The sequence below is a fragment of the Kogia breviceps genome, chromosome 18 (assembly GCF_026419965.1).
Source record: "Kogia breviceps isolate mKogBre1 chromosome 18, mKogBre1 haplotype 1, whole genome shotgun sequence".
Classification (NCBI taxonomy): Eukaryota; Metazoa; Chordata; class Mammalia; order Artiodactyla; family Physeteridae; genus Kogia; species Kogia breviceps.
Genome location: NC_081327.1, coordinates 3,388,029 through 3,411,477, shown reverse-complemented (window position 1 = coordinate 3,411,477; position 23,449 = coordinate 3,388,029). Strand labels below are relative to the sequence as shown.

At 48.1% G+C, this 23,449-nt stretch overlaps 2 protein-coding genes and 1 long non-coding RNA gene across 3 annotated transcripts in view; 2 read left to right on the top strand and 1 right to left on the bottom strand.

The window, feature by feature from the left end:
- The window catches only part of LOC136793028 (uncharacterized), a 48,276-nt gene extending 31,346 nt beyond the window's left edge, over positions 1 to 16,930 (bottom strand). Inside the window, exons 1-2 of the long non-coding RNA XR_010837744.1 lie at positions 16,859 to 16,930; positions 15,664 to 15,779 (exon numbers count right to left, since the gene is read on the bottom strand). This is a non-coding gene — a long non-coding RNA (uncharacterized lncRNA). The remainder of the gene's footprint in view (positions 1 to 15,663; positions 15,780 to 16,858) is intronic.
- LOC131744607 (leukocyte receptor cluster member 9) overlaps positions 1 to 19,526 on the top strand; it is an 84,976-nt gene extending 65,450 nt beyond the window's left edge. Inside the window, 5 exon segments of the mRNA XM_067018950.1 lie at positions 17,735 to 17,854; positions 17,951 to 17,993; positions 18,077 to 18,114; positions 18,318 to 18,370; positions 18,782 to 19,526. Of these exon segments, the coding sequence (XP_066875051.1) occupies positions 17,735 to 17,854; positions 17,951 to 17,993; positions 18,077 to 18,114; positions 18,318 to 18,370; positions 18,782 to 18,928 (401 nt within the window). The 3' untranslated portion in view covers positions 18,929 to 19,526.
- Positions 12,796 to 16,159, top strand: LOC136793022 (leukocyte-associated immunoglobulin-like receptor 1). The gene is made up of 2 exons (XM_067018981.1): positions 12,796 to 12,921; positions 15,673 to 16,159. The coding sequence occupies exons 1-2, from the start codon at positions 12,888 to 12,890 to the stop codon at positions 16,065 to 16,067; spliced, it is 429 nt and encodes a 142-aa protein (XP_066875082.1). The 5' UTR covers positions 12,796 to 12,887; the 3' UTR covers positions 16,068 to 16,159.
- Positions 19,527 to 23,449: the final 3,923 nt, after the last annotated feature.

The window sequence follows — 23,449 nt, the reverse complement described above, 5'->3', positions numbered from 1 at the left end:
TTTTTTGGTTTGGTTGCTATCTTCTTTCTTCCTTTTTTTTTCTTTTTTTTTTTTTGGTACGCGGGCCTCTCACTGTCGTGGCCTCTCCCGTTGCAGAGCACAGGCTCCGGACACGCAGGCTCAGCGGCCATGGCTCACGGGCCCAGCTGCTCCGCGGCATGTGGGATCCTCCCGGACCGGGGCACGAACCCGCGTCCCCTGCATTGGCAGGCGGATTCTCAACCACTGCGCCACCAGGGAAGCCCTCTTTTTTTAATTCTTAATTTTTAAAACTTTTACTATTAAAAAAAATTTTCTTTAAATAACTCTTTTCTTTCTTTCTTTCTTTCTTTCTTTCTTTCTTTCTCTCCCTCTCCCTCTCTCCCTCTTTCTTTCTTTCTTCTCTTTCTTTCTTCCTTTCCTTCTGAGCTGTGTGGCCAACAGGGTCTTGGTGCTCCAGCTGGGTGTCAGGCCTGAGCCTCTGAGGTGGGAGAGCCGAGTTCAGGACATTGGTCCACCAGAGACCTCCCAGCTCCACATAATATCAAACAGCAAAAACTCTCCAAGAGATCTGCATCTCAATGCCAAGACCCAGCTCCACTCAACGACCAGCAAGCTCCAGTGCTGGACACCCCATGCCAAACAACTAGCAAGACAGGAACACAACCCCACCCATTAGCAGAGAGGCTGCCTAAAATCATAATAAGGTCACAGACACCCCAAAACACACCACCAGACACGGTCCTGCCCACCAGGAAGACAAGATCCAGCCTCATCCACCAGAACACAGGCACCAGTCCCCTCCATCAGGAAGCCTACACAACCCACTGAACCAACCTTGGCCACCGGGGGCAGACACCAAAAACAACAGAAACTACAAACCTGCAGCCTGCAAAAAGGAGACCCCAAACACAGTAAGATAAGCAAAATGAGAAGACAGAGAAACACACAGCAGGTGAAGGAGCAAGGTAAAAACCCACCAGACCTAACAAATGAAGAGAAAATAGGCAGTCTACCTGAAAAATAATGAAGTAATGATAGTAAAGATGATCCAAAATCTTGGAAACAGAATGGAGAAAATACACAAAATGTTTAACAAGAACCTAGAAGAACTAACGAGCAAATAAACAATGATGAACAACACAATAAATGAAATTAAAAATTCTCCAGAAGGAATCAATAGCAGAATAACTGAGGCAGAAGAACGGATAAGTGACCTGGAAGATAAAATAGTGGAAATAACTACCACAGAGCAGAATAAAGAAAAAAGAATGAAAAGAATTGAGGACAGTCTCAGAGACCTATGGGACAACATAAAATGCACCAACATTCAAATTATAGGGGGCCCAGAAGAAGAAGAGAAAAAGGGACTGAGAAAATATTTGAAGAGATTATAGTTGAAAACTTCCCTAATATGGGAAAGGAAATAGTCAATCAAATCCAGGAAGCGCAGATAGTCCCATACAGGATAAATCCAAGGAGAAACACGCCAAGACACATATTATTCAAACTACCAAACATTAAATACAAAGAAAAAATATTAAAAGCAGCAAGGGAAAAACAACAAATAACATACAAGGGAACTCCCATAAGGTTAACAGCTGATCTTTCAGCAGAAACTCTGCAAGCCAGAAGGGAGTGGCAGGACATATTTAAAGTGATGAAAGGGAAAAACTTACAACCAAGATTACTCTATCCAGCAAAGATCTCAGTCAGATTCGACAGAGGAATTAAAAACTTTACAGACAAGCAAAAGCTAAGAGAATTCAGTATCACCAAACCAGCTTCACAACAAATGCTAAAGGAACTTCTCTAGGCAGGAAACACAAGAGAAGGAAAAGACCTATGATAACAAACGCAAAACAATTAAGAAAATGGCAATAGGAACATACATATCGATAACTACCTTAAATGTAAATGGATTAAATGCTCCAACCAAAAGACATAGACTGGCTGAATGGATACAAAAACAGCACCCATATATATGTTGTCTACAAGAGACCCACTTCAGACCTAGGGACACATACAGATGAAAGTGAGGGGATGGAAAAAAATATTCCATGCAAATGGAAATCAGAAGAAAGCTGGAGTAGCAATTCTCATATCAGACAAAACAGACTTTAAAATAAAGACTATTACAAGAGACAAAGAAGGACACTACATAATGATCAAGGGATCAATCCAAGAAGAAGATATAACAATTGTAAATATTTATGCACCCAACATAGGAGCACCTCAATACATAAGGCAAATGCTAACAGCGATAAAAGGGGAAATCAACAGTAACATAATCATAGTAGGGGTCTTTAACACCCCACTTTCACCAATGCACAGATCATCCAAAATGAAAATAAATAAGGAAACACAAGCTTTAAATGATACATTACACAAGATGGACTTAATTGATATTTATAGGACATTCCATCCAAATAAAACAGAATACACTTTCTTCTCAAGTGCTCATGGAACATTCTCCAGGATAGATCATATCTTGGGTCACAAATCAAGCCACGGTAAATTTAAGAAAATTGAAATCGTATCAAGTATCTTTTCTGACCACAATGCTATGAGACTAGATATCAATTACAGGAAAAAAATCTGTAAAAAATACAAACACATGGAGGCTAAACAATACACTACTAAATAACCAAGAGATCACTGAAGAAATCAAAGAGGAAATCAAAAAAAATACCTAGAAAGAAATGACAATGAAAACATGACGACCCATGTTTAACAAGGACTAGAAGTTTAAAAAGCAAAAGCAGCAAAAGCAGTTCTAAGAGGGAAGTTTATAGCAATACAATCCTACCTCAAGAAACAAGAAACATCTCTAATAAACAACCTAACTTTACACCTAAAGCAATTAGAGAAAGAAGAATAAAATAACCCCAAAGTTAGCAGAAGGAAAGAAATCATAAAGATCAGATCAGAAATAAATGAAAAAGAAATGAAGGAAACAATAGCAAAGATCAATAAAACTAAAAGCTGGTTCTTTAAGAAGATAAACAAAATTGATAAACCATTAGCCAGACTCATCAAGAAAAAAAGGAAGAAGACTCAGATCAGTAGAATTAGAAATGAAAAAGAATCAGAAATACAAAGGATCATGAGAAATTACTACAAGCAACTATATGCCAATAAAATGGACAACCTGGAAGAAATAGACAAATTCTTAGAAAAGCACAACCTTCCGAGACTGAACCAGGAAGAAATAGAAAATATAAGCAGACCAATCACAAGCACTGAAACTGAAACTGTGATTAAAAATCTTCTAACTAACAAAAGCCCAGGACCAGATGGCTTCACAGGCAAATTCTATCAAACATTTAGAGAAGAGCTAACACCTACCCTTCTCAAACTCTTCCAAAATATAGCAGAGGGAGGAACACTCCCAAACTCATTCTATGAGGCCGCCATCACCCTGATACCAAAACCAGACAAAGATGTCACAAAGAAAGAAAACTACAGGCCAATATCACTGATGAACATAGATGAAAAAATTCTCAACAAAATACTAGCAAACAGAATCCAACAGCACATTAAAAGGATCATACACCATGATCAAGTGGGGTTTATCCCAGGAATGCAAGGATTCTTCAATATATGCACATCAATCAATGTGATAAACTGTATTAACAAACTGAAGGAGAAAAACCATATGATCATCTCAATAGATGAAGAAAAAGCTTTTGACAAAATGCAACACCCATTTATGATAAAACCCCTCCAGAAAGTAGGCACAGAGGGAACTTACCTCAACATAAGAAAGGCCATATATGACAACCCCACAGCCAACATCGTTCTCAATGGTGAAAAACTGAAACCATTTCCTCTATGATCAGGAAGAAGACAAGGTTCTTGACACTCACCACTATTATTCAACATAGTTTTGGAAGTTTTAGCCACAGCAATCAGAGAAGAAAAAGAAATAAAAGGAATCCAAATCAGAAAAGAAGAAGTAAAGCTGTCACTGTTTGCAGATGACATGATACTCTACATAGAGAATCCTAAAGATGCTACCAGAAAACTACTAGAGCTAATCAATGAATTTGGTAAAGTAGCAGGATACAAAATTAATACAGATAAATCTCTTGCATTCCTCTACACTAATGATGAAAAATCTGAAAGAGAAATTAAGGAAACACTCCCATCTACCACTGCAACAAAAAGAATCAAATACCTAGGAATAAACCCACCTAAGGAGACAAAAGACCTGTATGCAGAAAACTGTTAGACAGTGATGAAAGAAATTAAAGATGATACAAACAGATGGAGAGATATACCATGTTCTTGGATTGGAAGAATCAACATTGTGAAAATGACTATACTACCCAAAGCAATCTACAGATTCAGTGCAATCCCTGTCAAACTACCACTGGCATTCTTCACAGAACTAGAACAAAAAATTTCACAATTTGTATGGAAACACAAAAGACCCCCAAATAGCCAAAACAGTCTTGAGAAAGAAAAATGGAGCTGGAGGAATCAGGCTTCCTGACTTCAGACTATACTACAAAGCTACAGTAATCAAGACAGTATGGTACTGGCACAAAAACAAAAATATAGATAAATGGAACGGGATAGAAAGCCCAGAGATAAACCCATACACATATGGTCACCTTATCTTTGATAAAGGAGGCAAGAATATACAATGGAGAAAAGACAGTCTTTTCAATAAGTGGTGCTGGGAAAACTGGACAGCTACATGTAAAAGTATGAAATTAGAACACTCCCTAACACCATACACAAAAATAAACTCAAAATGGGTTAAAGACCTAAATGTAAGGCCAGACACTGTAAAACTCTTAGAGGAAAACGTAGGCAGAAGACTCTATAACATAAATCACAGCAAGATCCTTTTTGACCCACTCCTAGAGAAATGGAAGTAAAAACAAAAATAAATAAATGGGACCTAATGAAACTTAAAGCTTTTGCACAGCAAAGGAAACCGTAAACAAGACGAAAAGACAACCATCAGAATGGGAGAAAATATTTGCAAATGAAGCAACTGACAAAGGACTAATCTCCAAAATATACAAGCAGCTCATGCAGCTCAATATCAAAAAAAACAAACAACCCAATCCAAAAATGGGCAGAAGAACTAAATAGACATTTCTCCAAAGAAGATATACAGATTGCCAACAAACACATGAAAGGATGCTCAACATCACTAATCATCAGAGAAATGCAAATCAAAATTACAATGACGTGGGGCTTCCCTGGTGGCGCAGTGGTTGAGAATCCGCCTGCCGATGCAGGGGACACGGGTTCGTGCCCCGGTCCGGGAAGATCCCACGTGCCGCGGAGCGGCTGGGCCCGTGAGCCGTGGCCACTGAGCCTGCGCGTCCGGAGCCTGTGCTCCGCAACGGGAGAGGCCGCAACAGTGAGAGGCCCGCGTACCGCAAAAAAAAAAAAAAAAAAAAAAAAAAGCTCAAAACTACAATGACGTATCACCTCACACTGGTGAGAATGGCTATTATCAAAAAATCTACAAACAATAAATGTTGGAGAGGGTGTGGAGAAAAGGGAACCCTCTTGCACTGTTGGTGGGAATGTAAATCGGTACAGCCACTCTGGAGGACAGTATGGAGGTTCCTTAAAAAACTAAAAATAGAACTACCATATGACCCAGCGATCCTACCACTGGGCATATACCCCGAGAAAACCATAATTCAAAAAGTCATGTACCACAATGTTCATCGCAGCTCTATTTACAATAGCCAGGACATGGAAGCAACCTAAGTGTCCATCGAGAGATGAATGGATAAAGGCACATATATACAATGGAATATTACTCAGCCATAAAAAGAAATGAAATTGAGTTATTTGTAGTGAGGTGGATGGACCTAGAGTCTGTCATACAGAGTGAAGTAAGTCAGAAAGAGAAAAACAAATACGTTATGGTAACACATATATATGGAATCTAAAAACAAAAAAGGTTCTAACGAACCTATGGGCAGGACAGGAATAAAGACACAGACATAGAGAATGGACCTGAGGACATGGGGAGGGGGAAGGGTAAGCTGGGATGAAGTAAGAGAGTGGCATGGACATATATACACTACCAAATGTAAAATAGACAGTGGGAAGCAGCCGCATAGCACAGGGAGATCAGCTTGCTGCTCTGTGACCACCTAGAGGGGTGGGGTAGGGAGGGTGAGAGGGAGGGAGATGCAAGAGGGAGGAGATATGGGGATATATATATATATATATATATATATATATATATATATATACACACATATGTATAGCCGATTCAGTTTGTTACAAAGCAGAAACTAACACACCATTGTAAAGCAATTATACTCTAAAAAAGATGTTTAAAAAAAAAGTACAGGAGAATGTAACTTAATAATGGGTGAAAAACATTAACATATTTTTCCAAAAAGGAAGTATAACTTATAAACAAACGTAAAATGTTTATTCTCTAGAGCAAATAAAGGTATCAATGTTGCTAAATAAGTAAAGCAGCAAAATGTTGCACTGTTTTATTTGTATGATTGTGTTTATAATATTTTTATGTTTTAAAATAACTTTCTCTGATGGAAAAAATACATAATTCTTGATTTTTTTCCTTCCAAAAAAATAAGAGGATTTTAGATAAAACCCTCAAGAAATATTTTTCTATGTATCTTACATTGTTAATTATATGGAATTGCAAGATACATTCAGTAACTCATTGACCTTCACCAAGAAAATTACTTTTTTTTTTTTTTTCGGTACGCGGGCCTCTCACTGCTGTGGCCTCTCCCGTTGCGGAGCACAGGCTCCGGACGCGCAGGCTCAGCGGCCATGGCTCACGGGCCCAGTCGCTCCACGGCACGTGGGATCTTCCCGGACCGGGGCACGAACCCGCGTCCCCTGCATCGGCAGGCGGACTCTCAACCACTGCGCCACCAGGGAATCCCCAAGAAAATTACTATCTTTATAAGTGGTACTGAGTCAAAATTCTGGTTGGAATAATCATTTGAATCTGTATGTTTCACATTTTTTTTACAAGAATAATGTACTTATATATTTAGTTGGTAAAGGAACATTGTATATCAGCATCATAAGACCTGGTAGTTAAGGAAAGGAGAAAAGTAAAAAAGGTTTTCAAAGCTTTGATATGAGTTTAGCATCTGGTAAAACCGAACTGTGACCAGCTTGGATAGGAGGCTGTAGGCTGAGACGCAATTTGTGTCAGGCACTAGTTAGCGGATGAGGGTTGCCTAATACAGCGTTGGGTTTCCTGTTGCACATTTTCAGGAAGTTCTGTTCTTTTCTCAGCCCCAACCTGGGGAACATCAGAGACCCACACAGACTGGGAAAAAAGCTGCTCGTTTTCATGTATGGTTGCTAAGATACAGGCTACTGGACCGTGGTGTGGTCCAACAAACCACATATTGTGCCCTTTTCAGCTTGCTTGGCTTCTACCTCTGACGTAGCAGAAGCATTTTACACGCCTCATGTTCATCACCCGTGTGTCTCGGTAAATCCTGGAAGTGGGGCGGGGAATATGGTTGAAATCGCATCCTGAAGATGCAGCCTTGGGAAGCCGAGTTCATCACCATCCTAGTCCAGGCCAGGCTGCCATCCATGAGAACACAGAGTTCCTAGGAGCTAGGGATTCCCATGGAGGTGGGTTATCGTTCAGGAGGCCTTCCTTCCAGCCATTAGGGCCAGAGGATCTGGACGCAAGTGGGTGAGCCCATTTGCTCCTAGACTGTCTTCCTGGCTGAACAGCAAGGATCCTCCCAGGCAGGAGGAGAGGAACGCAGAGGTGTGGGCTAATTCGGAAAACTTGGGGTGGGCTTTGCAGAGGATTCTCCTGGAAACAGCAAGAATGAGCCCAGGCTTCTGGGCAATGTAGACTCTGATTCTGCTCTGTAGACTCCACAGCAGACACTACTGTTCAGTTGAGCCAAGCTGGGGACACTCAAAAAGGGGTGGGTGGTCCTCTGAGATCTGATCAGGTCCTCTGTGTAATGAGGGAAAGACCCGGGGCTGCAACAAGCTGATGTTTCCGAGGACCAGAACCCCAGTCTGTCCAGGCGAACCACTACCCATCACAGCCCCGGGGGAGGGGGGGGTTGCTGCTCAGCACAGTGACCACCCCAGAGTATTTTTGGAAAATCTGGATTATTCTGATGCAAACTCATCTTTTGTCTTAATTGAGATATAATTGGAATATAATGTGGTACAGGTTTAAGGTGTATAATATATTGATTCGATACGTTTTTTGCAATACAATTACCATTGTAGCATTAGCTACTACCTCTGCCAGGGTCACATACTTGTAATTTCTTCTAGCGGTGGGAACAGTTAAGATCTGGTCTCTTAGCAGGTTTAAGGTTTAGAATACAGTTTTGTTGTCTATATGCACTATGCTGTGCATTAGATCTCTAGGGCTTATTTATCTACTAGTTGCTGGTTTGTAACCTTAAAAACATCTCTCCCATTCCCGCCTCAGATGCTGGTAACCACCGCTCCACTCTCTGTTTTTTTGGGTGAATCATCTTTCAATAACATCTCACATTGTATCTTACGGCATTTTATTTATGTGGATTTTGCCTTTGTATCTGTTTATATTATAAACTGACATTCAGTTTATATTTAATTTGCAAATGCAGTGTATCTTACCTGAATCACTTAAGGGAATCTTTTATTCAGTACTTGTGCAAACTCCAACGAAGCGATGGTTTTGTTTCAGGAGTGTATGCTATGCTTATCCTGTAGTGAGCCTTGGGCATGAATGTTCTGTAGATGGAGATCCATGTGTCAGAAGGATGCAAGGGTTGGGGACCTTCCTGAGCGTAGTGAGGGATGACAGCTCCACATCAACTTCCGGAAAGAAAAAACCAGAATAACTGCCCTGATGGACCTGCTGACCTAGGAGGAAGCTGTAGATGCTAATTCTTGAGCATATATATATATATATATATTTTTTAATAAATTTATTTATTTATTTGTTTTTGGCTGCGTTGGGTCTTTGTTGCTGCACGCGGGCTTTCTCTAGTTGTGGCGAGCGGGGGCTACTCTTCGTTGCGGTGCACGGGCTTCTCACTGCGGTGGCTTCTCTTGTTGCGAAGCACGGGCTCTAGGTGCACAGGCTTCAGTAGTTGTGGTTCACTGGCTCTAGAACGCAGGCTCAGTAGTTGTGGCACACGGGCTTAATTGTTCCACGGGATGTGGGATCTTCCCGGACCAGGGCTTGAACCCCTGTCCCCTGCGCTGGAAGGCGGATTCTTAACCACTACGCCACCAGGAAAGTCCATGTAGATGTTAATTCTTTTAGCCATTCTTTTCCTAAGTAGTCAGCCTGTCCCCATATCCTCCTTGCATATGCCCTTCAGGTACGATGGGAATAGTAATTAGGATCCAACGAGGAAAACAGAAACTCTTCTCTGTATTTAAAACAGAGAGAACTAAATCCAAATGTTACTCTGAATTGGATCCTTGCACAGGAAAAGAACATTAATGAAAAAATGGATTAATTCCAAATAAAGTCTGTACTAGTTAATGATTGAATCAATGTTAATTGCTTGTTTTTGACAGATGTACTATGGTTATGCGAAACATTAACATTAGGGGAAACTGGGTGAAGGGCATATGGGATTTTTCTGTGTCTTTGCAACTTTTCTGCAAATCTAAAATTACGACAAGGTAGGTTTGTTTAAAAAATAGGTTAGCAAAGATCTAAACAAATATTTCTCCAAAGAAGCCATAAAGATGGCCAACAGGCATGTGAAAAGATGTTCAACATCGCTAATTATTAGAGAAATGCAAATCAAAACTACAATGAGGTATCACCTGTCAGAATGGCTGTCATCACACATATATATGGAATCTAAAAAAAAAAAAAAAAGGTTCTGATGACCCTAGGGACAGGACAGGAATAAAGACGCAGATGTAGAGAATGGACTTGAGGATACGGGGAGGGGGAAGGGTAAGCTGGGATGAAGGGAGAGAGCAGCACGGACATATCTACACTACCAAATGTAAAACAGATAGCTAGTGGGAAGCAGCCGCATAGCACAGGGAGATCAGCTCGGGGCTTTGTGACCAGCTAGAGGGGTGGGATAGGGAGGGTGGGAGGGAGACGCAAGAGGGAGGGGATATGGGTATGTATGTATATGTATAGCTGATTCACTTTGTTATACAGCAGAAACTAACACAACATTGTAAAGCAATTATACTCCAATAAAGATGTTAAAAATAAAAACAAAGAAAAAAAAGAATGGCTATCATCAAAAAATCTATGAATAATAAATGCTGGAGAGGGTGTGGAGAAAAGGGAACCCTCCTACACTGTTGGTGGGAATGTAAATCGGTGCAGTCACTATGGAGAACAGTATGGAGGTTCCTTAAAAAACTAAAATAGAATTATCATGTGATCCAGCAATCCCACTCCTGGGCATATACCTGGAAAAGATGAAAACTCTAATTTGAAAAGATACACGCACCCCAATGTTCATTGCAGCACTATTCACAATAGCCAAGACAGGGAAATAACCTAAGAGTCCATGACAGATGAATAGATAAAGAAGATGTGGTACACATATGCAATGGAATATTACCCAGTCATGAAAAAGAATGAAATAATGCCATTTGCAGCAAGTTAGATGGATCTAGAGATTATCATACTAAGTGAAGTCAGACAGAAAAAGGCAAATATTATATCACTTACATGTGGAATCTAAAAAATAGTACAAATCAACTTATTTACAAAACAGAAACAGATTCACAGACATAGCAAACAAACTTATGGTTACCAAAGGCGAAAGGAGGGAAGGGATAAATTAGAAGTATGGGATTAACAGATACACACTACCACATATTAAAGAGGTAAACAAGGATTTGCTGTATAGCACAGGGAAGTCTAGTAATAACCTATAGTGGAAAAGAATTGAAAAAAAGAATATGTGAGTAACACACACGTATTCTTTTCTCATATATATATATATATATATATAACCAAATCACTTTGCTGTATGCCTGAAACTAACACAATATTGTAAATCAACTATACTTCAATTAAAAAATAAGCAGATACATCTTTTCTAAAAAGAAAAGAAAGAGCAATGGTGTTGACTGAAATAAAAATGCACAAAATGCACAGTGAGAGCTGTGAGGTTCTGTTTTATTTGGGGACATACTGGGGACTGTGGCCCGCGAGGCAGCCTCTCAGAGAGCTCTGAGGAACTGCTGCGATATCAGCACCTATGGGATTTTGGAGAAGGGGTACGTGCCGTCAAGCACACATCTCTGTAGAAAGTTGCTGCTACGCACGACGAACAGATACCTTAGTTAATGACTTCAGTGCTTTTCTAAGTACGAGAAGATGCAAGAAATTGAGTTCATAAGATCTTCTCCTGAAAATATCTAACTCTCTGAAGGCCTGTTCTGCGGCTTTTCCCAGAGCACAGAGGGCCTCATTCCTGATCCCTGCCTTGAACACCCTTCAGGGTGTGTCGAAAGCGAGTAACTCCGGTGGCTAATGACTCAATCCTTGTAGAGCCAGATCGAAAGAGACATTCTTTGGTTGGCAGTGAACACCTGGGACCAAAGAGTATCGACCATAAAAACAGCCAGTTTACCTTAGCAGCAAAATGGTTGATTCGGGAATAGCAGAAAATTGCTATTTGGGGCAGGCCAGCTATGGTGGATCACAGGCAAGTCTAAAGAGATAAAGGGGAGGTCACCTCTTATCGGGTTTTAGGTGGAAATGGGGAAGGATTGTTTTGAACAGAAATTCCCTGAAGAACAAGAGTTAGAGGTTTGACATTTTCTCATTGGCTGGAAGCAGTGGTTAAAGCATTGTTGCTGGGGCACAGAAGGATCTTCCTTCTTTTTCTTAAAGCAGGGGATGAAATTCCCATGTAATTAATGTCCTCCCTTGTCTAAAGAATTCTCATCTTCCTTCTCCCTGTTGGGAGTGCAGGCTGCACCAAGTGCTACATGCCCGAGAGTTCCCCCTTCAGGGCTTCCCGACTCCATTTTAAATGAGGTGACTTTGCTTATTTTCACAAAGGGAACATGGAATCTTGGTGGTGATGGAAATCTTGACTACGATGGTGGTTTCGCAACTACCAGAGCTCATTGACTTGCACATATTTAATGGATGCAGTTGGTTTTCTGCAAATTATCCCTCAATAAACCTGATAAAAGCCACTAATGAAGACGAGAGAGAGACAGAGAGAGAGACCAGAAAGACACAGGTACATAGGGCTGGCTAGTGTTAGTCAACGAGGGTGACCCCTGGATTTTATCCTTTAGCCTCTACCATCTGCAAGGCCATGAAAATAAAACTTAATGCATCACTGTCAAGGTGAGAGCCATGTTCAGTGTTCAACTTGACTGGGGAATCTTGTCTTCCTTTAATTTTTGACTACATAGCCTTCGCTTAGTGTTCATTTCTTTGAGGCATTTAAGAAGACCTTTAAAAGAGTCTATTAAGCAATTTGAGTTTTTAAAATAATTATTATTTTAAAATGGAGTGTGGTCCACAGATTTAGTCTGAAATTTTGACGGAAAATCTAGTCTATTTATTGTTTACTTATTAAGAATTCCAGGGATAGGCAGTCCCAGGGCTGCTTCAGCATTTGGGGACCTTCTCTGAACCCTGGATCTTGTATTCTTTCCCCTCAGTTTGGCTCCCACCTCAAGGGGTACATCCAGAGATGAGTTCAGCCTCATCGGTGCACAGGGGGAACAAACATCTTTTGGAAGCCAGGCCCCCCCGCCCTGTCTCATTAGTGGGAGGCGTGGATGGGAGGGGAGAGAGAGCTCTTCCCCTTTGTGTGAGGCCACTGATGTAAAACCCCAGAAGGGGCCCCTAGCCACCATATCCTCTTCTCTCGGGTCGCCTACAGGCTCTGTCCTTCCCTCGCCAACTCCAGGACGGTGCCGGGGGCAGGGGCTGGGCCATGTCCGCCGCTCCCACCACCCTGCTGAGCCTGGGTGAGTCCTGGAATGGAGGGGTAGCCATCCAGGGGCCGAGGGGCTCTGCTTCCCAGTTCTGTCCCAACTCCAGCCCAGAAGACGCCGGGGCCCTAGGGGCGCAAAGCGGTCCCCCTCAGCTCTGGCCAAGACCTAAGTCTTACCACGGAAGGTTCAGTGCTGGAAATGGTGCCTGTGTATGGGGTTGGGTTCAGACTGAGAAGGGCTGGGGGGCGGGGAGGGATACCTGCTTGGAAGAGAGGTTGGGGGTTTGTCTTGAGACTATTTCAGAGCAAGGAGAGGGCTCGTACTCAGATGCAATGTGGACGGGGGTGTCGGGACGTTATGGGACGATGACCATCCCCTACCGCGCTGGCTCCTCGAGGCCCCCCCGTGACTGCAGCCCCACGAGGAAACCGTACAGTGGGCGTCTTTCTCACTAGCGCTTCTCTTCCAGCGCTCTGTCTGGGCCACACGACCCGCACAAGGGCAGGGGAGTCTTCTCCCCACCCCCTCTGCACCCCGCAGGCAGACGTAGGTGAGAGTGGAGCCGACCCTGGGGGACCCTGACCTCCACCTCGAATTGCAAACGACCCCAAATGTATAACCCTCGCCCAGGTCTCTCCCGCATTCTCCCCCTCTGGTCTTGATGGCCCACAGGGACAAGTCAGATCATAAGGACCAGGCTGAACCCACGAGCTCTCCCCACACAAGCCCAGATGTCCCTCAGCAGCCCCTGGGCAGAGAACATGACGTCGCCAAGGGCAGACTCAGAATCCTCCTTAATCCCACCGTCTCCGTCCTCCCGTACAGACTACATCACACAGTGACGTGGTTTTAAACGATCATTTTAAAGTTTTACTTAAAGACTTATATATATATATATATATGTGTGTGTATATATATATATATAGCGCACATAATTTATCTGCAGGAAAACCTTAATCTCCCTTAGGGTCCTCTCACAGTTTACCTTCGGACAGCCTGAGACCCACGCATCTCTCTTTGGTCTGGATCTGTCTGTGCCCACGCTGTCTGGCTCACTTATCTCAGTTCCCTTGCTCTTCCTTCCCTTTCTACATGCTAACTTCCTGCTCAGCTCCGGACCTCCTCACCACCCTGAACGCCCGGTGTCCCTGGTCCCTCGGGGCCTGGGGAATCCATCCCTGACCTCAGGCCTCGGCTCAGACACCTCTTCCCTCGGACCTCCCAGAGGACGGCAGCTCTGCCTCCCGTGTGCCCCCGAGACCCCCACCCTCACCCCGAGGGCACGTTTGTACCCGTGGATTTGCACGATTATTGGTCAGTGTCTATCCTCTCTCTAGACTTTCAGCCCCAAGAGGGCAGGCGTCCCGGGTGTCGCTCGTATTTGTGGAACCGGTGGTACACGGAGGCATCAGTAAACAGAGAGATGAGAACTCAGATGTGGTCAAAAGAGAGAAAGAGGGAATGAGTGACCTCTGCCAGCCCCCCGCCTCTATGGGATTTTGCTGAATGTGAGGCCGACTTCCCGTTTCAGGGCTACAAACCCGCTCTTCCCCCGGCCCCCAGCCTAGTTGAGACAGATGGGGTTTCCGGAGCCTCGGTAACAGGGAAATGAAATACGCTGAGACGAAGGTGGAAAATACAGAGAAAACCCAGGGATGAAAGCACTGAAGACTCGCATTGGAGACAGAGATGCTCGCCTGCTGAGGAATGTGGGACCAGAGCTGTACTCCAGCTCCTACACACCTACACACATGCACGCACGCACGCACGCAAGCACGCACGCAAGCACGCACACACGCGCCCCCCCCCCCCCGCGCGCGCGCACACACACACTCTCTCTCTCTCTCTCTCTCTCTCTTCCGCTGCCACTCTGCAGACTGCGCCTGTCACCCCACACAATCCCACCTGGGACCGGCAGCTGCCCTTCAGACGCAGCCCGGGTCATTCCTACCGACTCCAGACTCCTGCTTTCCTTGTCCCAGCCATTCCCATCGTGTGCCACCCTCCCAGCTCTCTCTGTCCCCCTAGAGGGGCCGTGGGCAGGGAGGGAGCCCCCCCGTCTGTTCTGATACCTCCCACGTCACGCTGGGCAAGGGGTGACCAAGTCTCAGGGTCCTTCAGTCAAGTGGGGAAAATAACTCCACAGTGATGAGAATTGAGAGGCTCATAGCATGGGCATGGGCATGGGTGGTCTTTTGGGGGAGGATGATGGAAATGCTCTAAAATTGGATTGTGGGACTTCCCTGGTGGTCCAGTGGTCAAGACTGCACGCTTCCGACGCAGGGGGTGTGGGTTTGATCTCTGGTTGGGGAACTAAGATCCCACATGCAGTGCCGCCAAATATACACACACACACACACACACACACACATATATATATATAGTATTGTGGTGATTGTTACACAACTTTGCAAGTTTCAAAAAAAAAAATGTACAGGGCTTCCCGGGTGGCGCAGTGGTTAAGAATCCTCCTGCCAACGCAGGGGACACGGGTTCGAGCCCTGGCCCGGGAGGATCCCACACGCCGCGGAGCAACTAGGCCCGTGCGCCACAACTCCTGAGCCTGCGCGTCCGGAGCCTGTGCTCCGCAAAGGGAGAAGCCGCGATAGTGAGTGGCCCCCGCGCGCCGCAACTAGAGACAAGCCCTCGCACAGAAACGAAGACCCAACGCAGCCAAAAATCAATCAATCAATAACTTTTTTTAAAAAAGGTACTGACCTGAGCAACAAAAATGAGTGAATTATGTGATGTGACGAGCTGAGATTCTGCTCTTACCCATCCTAGGGTCCCCGCCCAGGCGCTCCATCAGGGCTGAGCCCGGCGCTGTAAGACCCCAGGGGCGGCCTGTGACCGTTGTGTGCAGAGGCCCTGCTGGGGCTGAGGAATTCCGTCTGGAGAGGAAGGAAAATAGGAGTGACTTCCAGGATGAGAAAGCTGTGTCTCAGATTGCGCCACAGCAGACAGAGGCCAGATTCCGCCTCACCGCTCTGAGTAGAGACGCTGCGCAGCAGTATCAGTGCCTCTATCGAAGAGGTGATCGGTGGTCTGAGCCCAGTGACGCCCTGGAGCTGGAGGTGACAGGTGAGGAGGTCTCTGCTCCGCCCTCAGGTTTGCCCCAGGTCCCTGGACCCTGTCCCCAGCTGTGTCCTCCGTCCACAGGCTCCGCTGCCCCCTCCTGACCCCCAAGCCCTCCGGTTCCCTGTCCCCTCTGGACACACGTCTGCCTTCACACCTGGCTCAGGCCCCTGGAGCCTGGTCTCACCTGGACACCACAGCGGCCTGGAGACTCAGCCTCGGCATCGGGGTGGGCCCAGAGCTGTCCCTGCTGGGCGGGCGGGGAGTGGGCTTCCAGAGGTGGGGTGAGGACAGACCCCCTCAAGGGAACCTGTCTCTTCTCCCTCCGGATGGTGTTGACGGTCCTTTCCACTGGGTGAGGATCTGTGGGGCCTCAGGTCATGTGTCCCCTGTGCTGTGATCCACTCCTCACTGGGCAAGTCACACGGTCCAGGGGGGCCCCGGCCCAGGGCTGGACGGTGCTTTGGGGGACCTCTGGGATGAGGCCGTCCCCGTCCCTGTGTGCGGTCAGCCCCCAGGATGTCCTGGATTCAGCGCCCAGTGGGGACACTCTGACCCCCTCCACGCCGTCCTGGGGCACCGACCCCGCCGTGCTGCCCTGGGGACACAGCAGTTCACTTACACAGGACACCGCTTAAATATGCTGCCACATGGGACAACCTAGAGAAGCGCTAATCTTGTTAACACCGAGGAAATGTTTTCTTCTCACCTCGTGTGCACCAGGCGCCCTCCTGCCGTGGGAGTGATGTACATGGGGAATGAGGAGAAGGGGCCCCTGGCCTCCCAAACTTTAGCGGGAGAATTCATTGGCATGAATAATAGGGGTGTATATAAGTATATACGGGCATATATAAGTAACGGAGCCCAGCTCGTGGCTGGCGCTACATCCTCTCACCTGCTAAAGGCTGGGCTTCAGGGAGCTCGAGGACATCGGGTCTTGGCTTCTTCACTCACAGAAGAGCAGTTCCGCCCCATCAGGGACTGCTGTGAAAAGCAGACGAGATCAGAGATGGGGGTTCTTGCGCTTGGGGTGGGAACCCAGAAGGAGGTGGGCCGGCAGAGGTCCCCGCTCCGATTCCTCCTGGGTTTCCGTCTCCGTAAAGGTGCACGAAGCGTGGAGAGCAGCGCGGTCCCACACGGCCTCCGGCCGGAAGGAGATGCCGTGTATGTGCGTCGCCCCGGGCGGGTGTCATTAGCCAGGGGCGGCGCAGTGGTTAGCGCAGCTGGCGATCTGACTTTTTTAACTTCAGTTCACCTCAATTTCAATGGAAAGTGTCCCGCGTGAGTGCCGCGGTGGTAACCATCCTCACGGAAAGGTCCGTGGGGCTGTTCTAGAGGGAGCAGGTCGGGGTCCGGGGAGGAGACCCCTTGGAGGTGGGGAGGGGGGACTCAGAGGCTTCTCTGTCCAGATCAGGCCTCTGACCCAGACCCTCCTCACTCCTCGGAGACACGGCCGCAGCCGCAGGACAACGACCGTCCTGACGGGCGAGGGGGACGCAAAAGCAGGAACCCGGTGCGTGCCTTTGGGGAAAGGGGGAGAGAAGGGGCTTTGGTGCTGCTCGTATTCCAGCTTGACCAGTGCCCTGTGGACAGAGGACTTCGGCGCTCACACCCGGTCCTGTAAAGGGGGTAACGAGTCCCACGTCACGGGCCTATTGGGTATGAGAGATTTATATGTAAGCGGGAACGCGACAAGCCCCCAGCGCGTGGTGGGTATGCCGCAGGTGCTCGATAAATGCACGCTGCTGCTAATCGGATTCCACCCTCCCAGCTCCCACAGGCCTGCCGACAGAGCACGTTTACATTCTCGTTGGGGTCCCTGCGGCCTTGCTCCTTTGCCTCCTCCTCCTGGGCCTTTTCCTCCTCCGTCGTCAGCGCCAGAGAAGACGGGGTAGGTCTCAGGGACGGGGTGGGGTGAGCCGGGCAGGCTGTTTTGGGGTGTTGGGAAGAAGGCTTCTCTTCTTAATTCGCACCTGACTGTCCTCAGGGCCCCCCAGCAGCAAAGGTGAAGAGCAGAGGCCCCAGGAGAGGTGAGGCTCCCGGGAATGAGCCCCAGGCCCCCAATCCCCTGCCCCCAGGCAGCCCCGAGGGGTCACGTGTTGTTTCTCCTCAGGCTCCGCCCAGCTGCTGACGTCCCAGGTGGGACACCAGGTAAAGACAAGGCTGGCGGACAGGTCTGGGAGGGGGGAAGCGGGGATTCAGTGCCATCAGGAAGCAAGGTGGCCGGGGGCGTTTGGGAGCATTCTAGGATGTTCCAGATGGGGTGGGAGACAAAATATGAAGCTATGAGGGCACGCTTATTTGCCTCCTAAGGTCCACCCCAGAGAACTGACCCCTTGTCCTCTCCCTGCCAGATCTGGCCACTGTTGACAGACTTCCTGAGAAGAACGGGGAAGTGGACACCTCAGTAAGTCCTTGCACTAGTCCCTGAAATTCAGCAGCTTAACAAAATCATCTCAGTATCCTGGGCCAGGAATTAGGAATCGGAGCAGCGGCGGGGGTGGGGGGTGGGGGTGGCTCACGGTCTGTCCTGACGTTGCTGTCAAGATGCCAGCCGGGGCTGCTTTCATCTGAGGCTCAACGGAGGCTGGAAGATCCGCTTCCACGATGGCTCAGTCCCCATGGGGGTGGCCCTCACGGTGCCATATTCTATTGGCCACACAGGCCAACCCTGCTTCTCTGTGGGAGGGGACGACACAGCGGCGACTCAGGGGGTGGCATCTGCGGGGCACCTCGAGTCTGGCGACCGAAGCCTTCCCCTCCCACAGCCCCTCCCTCACCTCAGCCACCCATACTCACCCTGAGTCTCTCTCCTCAGGCTCCTGCTGCAGGAGGCCCCCAGGAGGTGATATATGCCCAGCTGGACCACCTGGCCCTCACACAGAGCGTGGCGGGAGCTGTGTCCCTGCTGTCCGCAGAGCCCACGGCCAAGTCCAGCATGTACGCAGCCCTTGCCAGGCACTGACCCCAGGCCCACCTGGCCTCTGCACTAAAGACACAGGAGGGCACTCTTGCCAAAGCCTGCAGTGGACATTCGGAGGGTTTCCCTGTGGAATCGTCGCTTCCTGAAGTCAGCCAGTCAATTCTCCTGCAGGCAAGAGCTGGAGTCCTGAGACCCCCAATCAACTTCTAGGAGATTCATTCACCATGTGGCCCCTCCCACAATCAACTAGCTCCTTGGAGAGAATGTGTAGCACTTGTTTCCAGAGACCCAGCTGTGGTGCCTTGGCTGTTTCCAGAGAACCAGGTATAGTGCTTGGCTGTTTCCAGAGAACCAGGTATAGTGCTTGGCTGTTTCCAGAGACCCAGCTGTAGTCTCTTGGCTGTTTCTAGAGACCCAGCTATGGTCCTACAGCCGCCCAGCTGATTCCAGACATGTCCTGTGAATCCTCCCGTGCCCCCAGAGACCCGTTTTAATTGTCTTCTCAGCTGACTGTACAAACCTTCCTAGAGTTCAGTTGTTGACCTTGAATCCGGGCTACACTTACGCAGCTGACAGCTAAGACCACGTCTTCTGGATCATGCTTCGCCTTGTTCATCAATAAATGTCCTCACAGGCCCAACTGCGTCAGCCCTGCGTGTGGCGCTGGGGTACACAGGTTCTAGGTCCTGGTCTCTGCCTCCACAGTCACTCAAAACTTAGTGACGGAAATGACAAAAAAGGCGTCCGTGTTTTCTGATCCAAATGTGTGTCTCAGGGGTGAGAGAGGGAGATGTCTGAGGGCACTTGTGTCTGGGTGAAGGCGCAGAGCTGCCCCGCCTGCACACAGCACCAACCCCCCCAAATGCACACGGCCATGAATGCACAAACGCACACATGTGCGCGCCACACCTGCACACACTGTAAAATGTACACAGGCGTGCACAACCCACGAATGCTCGCAGACACACACAGACACACACGCACACACCCACACGCACGGACACGTGTGGAGTGGGCGAGGGAGTTGATGAGACCACGACCGCAGGGGGAGGGTCCCTCAGGCTTTACGTCCACCAGAGGAACATGCAGGTCCCCACTTCCCACCCCTACTCCAGCTCATCCCCACTGGACGCCATGCATTCTCCAAACACAAGAGGACCCATCAGCTGTAGGGCATTGTCCTTGACCTGACCTTCACCCCGTCACCTGGCTAATGCCCTTCCGGCTTGGGATTGGAGGCTGTTCATCCCAACAAGCTCGCAGTTGCTGCTGTAACAATCCACTCACAGAGTGGCACCCAACAACACAACTTATTATCCTACAGCTCAGGAGCTCAGAAGGCTACCATCAGTTAAGCTGGGCTAAAGTCAGGCGTCAGCGGGGCTGTGTTCCTTCTGAAGGCCCCAGGGCAGAACCCGTTCCTTTACCTTTAGCAGCACCTGGGGGCCGTCTGCAGTCCTCCGCTCGGGGCCCCTTCCTCCGCCTTCAAGGAGAACCGTGGCCTCTTCAAATCCCCCCCTCTGACTAGGACTCCTGCTTCTGTGGCCACACCTCCTTCCCTCTCTCTCACCTGCCTCCTCCCTCTTACAACGACCCTGGTGATTACATTGGGTCCACCTGGAACATCCAAGCTCATTCCCCGCCCCCAAGATCCTGAACTCAATCACACCTGCACAGACCCTTTTTGCACCTAAGGTAACACAGCAGCTGGCTCCAGGGAGTCGGATGTGGACAGCTTTGGGGCTGTTATTCTGTCTACCTGAGTGGGTGCTGGTCCTCAGCACCACCTCCGCTTGTGGGCTCCTCTGGGCTTGAATGCCTCACTCTGAATTCTAAGTACCTCCTTGCAGGACTGTTTCCTTCTTCCACTAGCTTGTGAAATGATCAATGTTTGAGAGTCTTTCTTGTGTCCCTAGAACCTCTACGTAAGAGGAGGTCGGGGAGGAAGCAGTGGAGACTGGAAACGCACCCCACAACCCGTTAACCCCCCCGTCCCGCCCAGGGCTCAAAGGGACAGGTGGTCCCTGTGTGACAGGGCTGTGGCTGCTCACCAGCACCGTGTCCTCCCTTCCGGGGCTCCCAGCGAGATGATCTCCCCAGCCTCCCTGCAGTTATGTGCGTCCTGGGATGAAGTTCACAGTTGCATGTGAGCTGGATAGACGGAGCTTCTTCCAGGCCTGGCCCGTGAACCTCCCACACAAGATCCTCACGGCCCTTCCCTTCTGCTGATGGATATGCATGCCCTGCGTGACCCTGGAACCACACGCTGAGTGTGGCACCTGGTTCCCAAGATGACCCTATAGAATAGAGCCTGCTGTACCCCTCGTATTAGTCACATTTCAGGTTTCTATGAAGTTCACACATTAACATGTGTCATACATACACATGCTAGTGTGAAAATTAATAAATGGAAACCTAATTTAAAACGGAGTTGAGAAGCCCTAAAGGGGAGCTCTCTCACTCCTACCCTCTGCTGCAGCTTACTTTACAGTCCTGGGCAGGAAGAAGCTTGATTTTCAGAAGGATACTTTTCTCCTTGCCCAGCAATAGCCCAGCCAATGAGAAACAGCAACAACCCAGCCAATGAAAAGAGCAACACGCTAGCCAATGAGAAACAGTCACAACTTAGCCAATGAGAAACAGCAACAACTCAGCCAATGAGTAAACAGCCTCGGCCCAGCCAATGAGAAACAGTCACAACCTAGCCAAGGAGAAACCACCACGACCCTGACCTCTTGGTTTTCTCCAAGGGACTTTCAGTCAAAGCAGTCTCTTCCAGCTTCCGCCTTTTTCTCCATAAAGTTAACATTCCTCTTCCTTGTTCTCTGGACTTGACTGTGGTTTGCCATAGTTTGAATGTCCTGAATCACAATTCCTCTGCCATTCCTAAATAAACTCATTTTGCCAGTAAAATAACGACATTTAATTTTAAGGTTGACACTGGACACACCTTTTCCTAGATGACCCGATAATATGCCTGAGTCACTTGCATTGTCCTCCCGCCTCCTCCCTCACTGCCCCTCACCCTGCCCCAGCTCCTGAGCAAGAATCCTCTTCCTGGGGTGCACTTATCAAATACAAACCAGTCAATCCAGAGTCCACAACCGCACCCCCTCCTTTATGGGGGTCCACAGTCTGGGCCACGATCCACCTGCCCTTGTCACGCTAGGGCCAAGCACATGACAACTAGGGACGCCCCCTCCACCCCAGAACCCGCTGAAATCATTAATCCAGCCAATCCCATGCCTGCTTACCCTTTCCTGCCCATTCCTTCTTGTGGAAACCACAGTAAAGGCTCCCATTTCCCCCTCACTCCATCTCCTTCTTTCTGTCTCTGGTGCTTCCCTACATGGCCCTGGTGGGTGGCATGCATGCCCACTCCTCCTGGGAACTGTGAGGAAATATCTTTTTTTTTTTTTTTTTTTTTTTTTGTGGTATGCGGGCCTCTCACTGTTGTGGCCTCTCCCGTTGCGGAGCACAGGCTCCGGACGCACCGGCTCAGCAGCCATGGCTCACGGGCCCAGCCGCTCCGCGGCATGTGGGATCTTCCCGGACCGGGGCACGAACCCGTGTCCCCTGCATTGGCAGGCGGATTCTCAACCACTGCGCCACCAGGGAAGCCCAGGAAATATCTTTTCAATGGCACGCGTCTCCTGATCTGCTCCCTCACATTTTAAAATTAATACACAGTATTTTAAAGCACCTCCCCGCTGAGCTGGAATCAGCTTCACCTGTTTCCTGCAAGAGGCACTAATTCCTACCACGTGAGTCGTTACACTTTGGGGTCTATTGGCTGTAATAGTTACACAGCTGAAACGCACAGTGAGACCGCCTCCGCCCGGGAGGAGCTCACCCTGCCTTGGCTGCGCAGAGGGCAGCTCCCCGTATCTGCCTAAGTCTGCTCTGCATCTTCTGTTCCACGTGCACGATGTCAGTCCGCCCAGCGCCCTCTGAATTCCACACCTGGGAGACCTCATACCTCTCTCCCTGACCCCGCCCCGCTCCATCACTGACACGTGGGCGGGCCTCATGGACGTGTTATATGAACAGATATAACCAAATATATTCTTTCCGAATGTCAGTTCACACAGATTTAGGTCCGTCCGCAATTGCCCCCTTGATTACTTAGCCTTGTTGCTGAAGCGACAGGGCTTCTAAACAAGGCCACTCCGGGCTGTCTCAACATGAAACACTTGGGATCTGCACGGCCGCGTCTCCGGAGCGGGACCAGCTGCGCCGCCGAGGACGTGGGGTCACCGGGAGCCCCTCGCCCGGAGAGCCCCGATCCCGCTGTGAGTGGGACGTGTAGGTGGTCACCGCCCTACTTACGGGGTCAGACCTGCGGTTCCCACTCAGATGAAAACGAAACGTTACCCTGAAGGCCCGCTAGGGGCCGCCAGCATCCAGTTCTCAATTTTTGCGTCTTGTATTTTTTTTTGATAGAAACAGAAGAAACCTGCATGCCTGTTACAGGCCTGGTATTTAAAATGTTCTTATATATCTTAAGAATATATTTAAAATTCAACCTAGATTCAGCCAGCTCTTACAATGGTGCAATGGCTC

Coding starts and splice junctions, on each gene's coding strand:
- LOC136793022 (XM_067018981.1), top strand. CDS start 12,888: ATGTCCGCCGCTCCCACCACCCTGCTGAGCCTGG. Junction 12,922..15,672: donor CACCACCCTGCTGAGCCTGG/GTGAGTCCTGGA, acceptor TACCCATCCTAG/GGTCCCCGCCCAGGCGCTCC.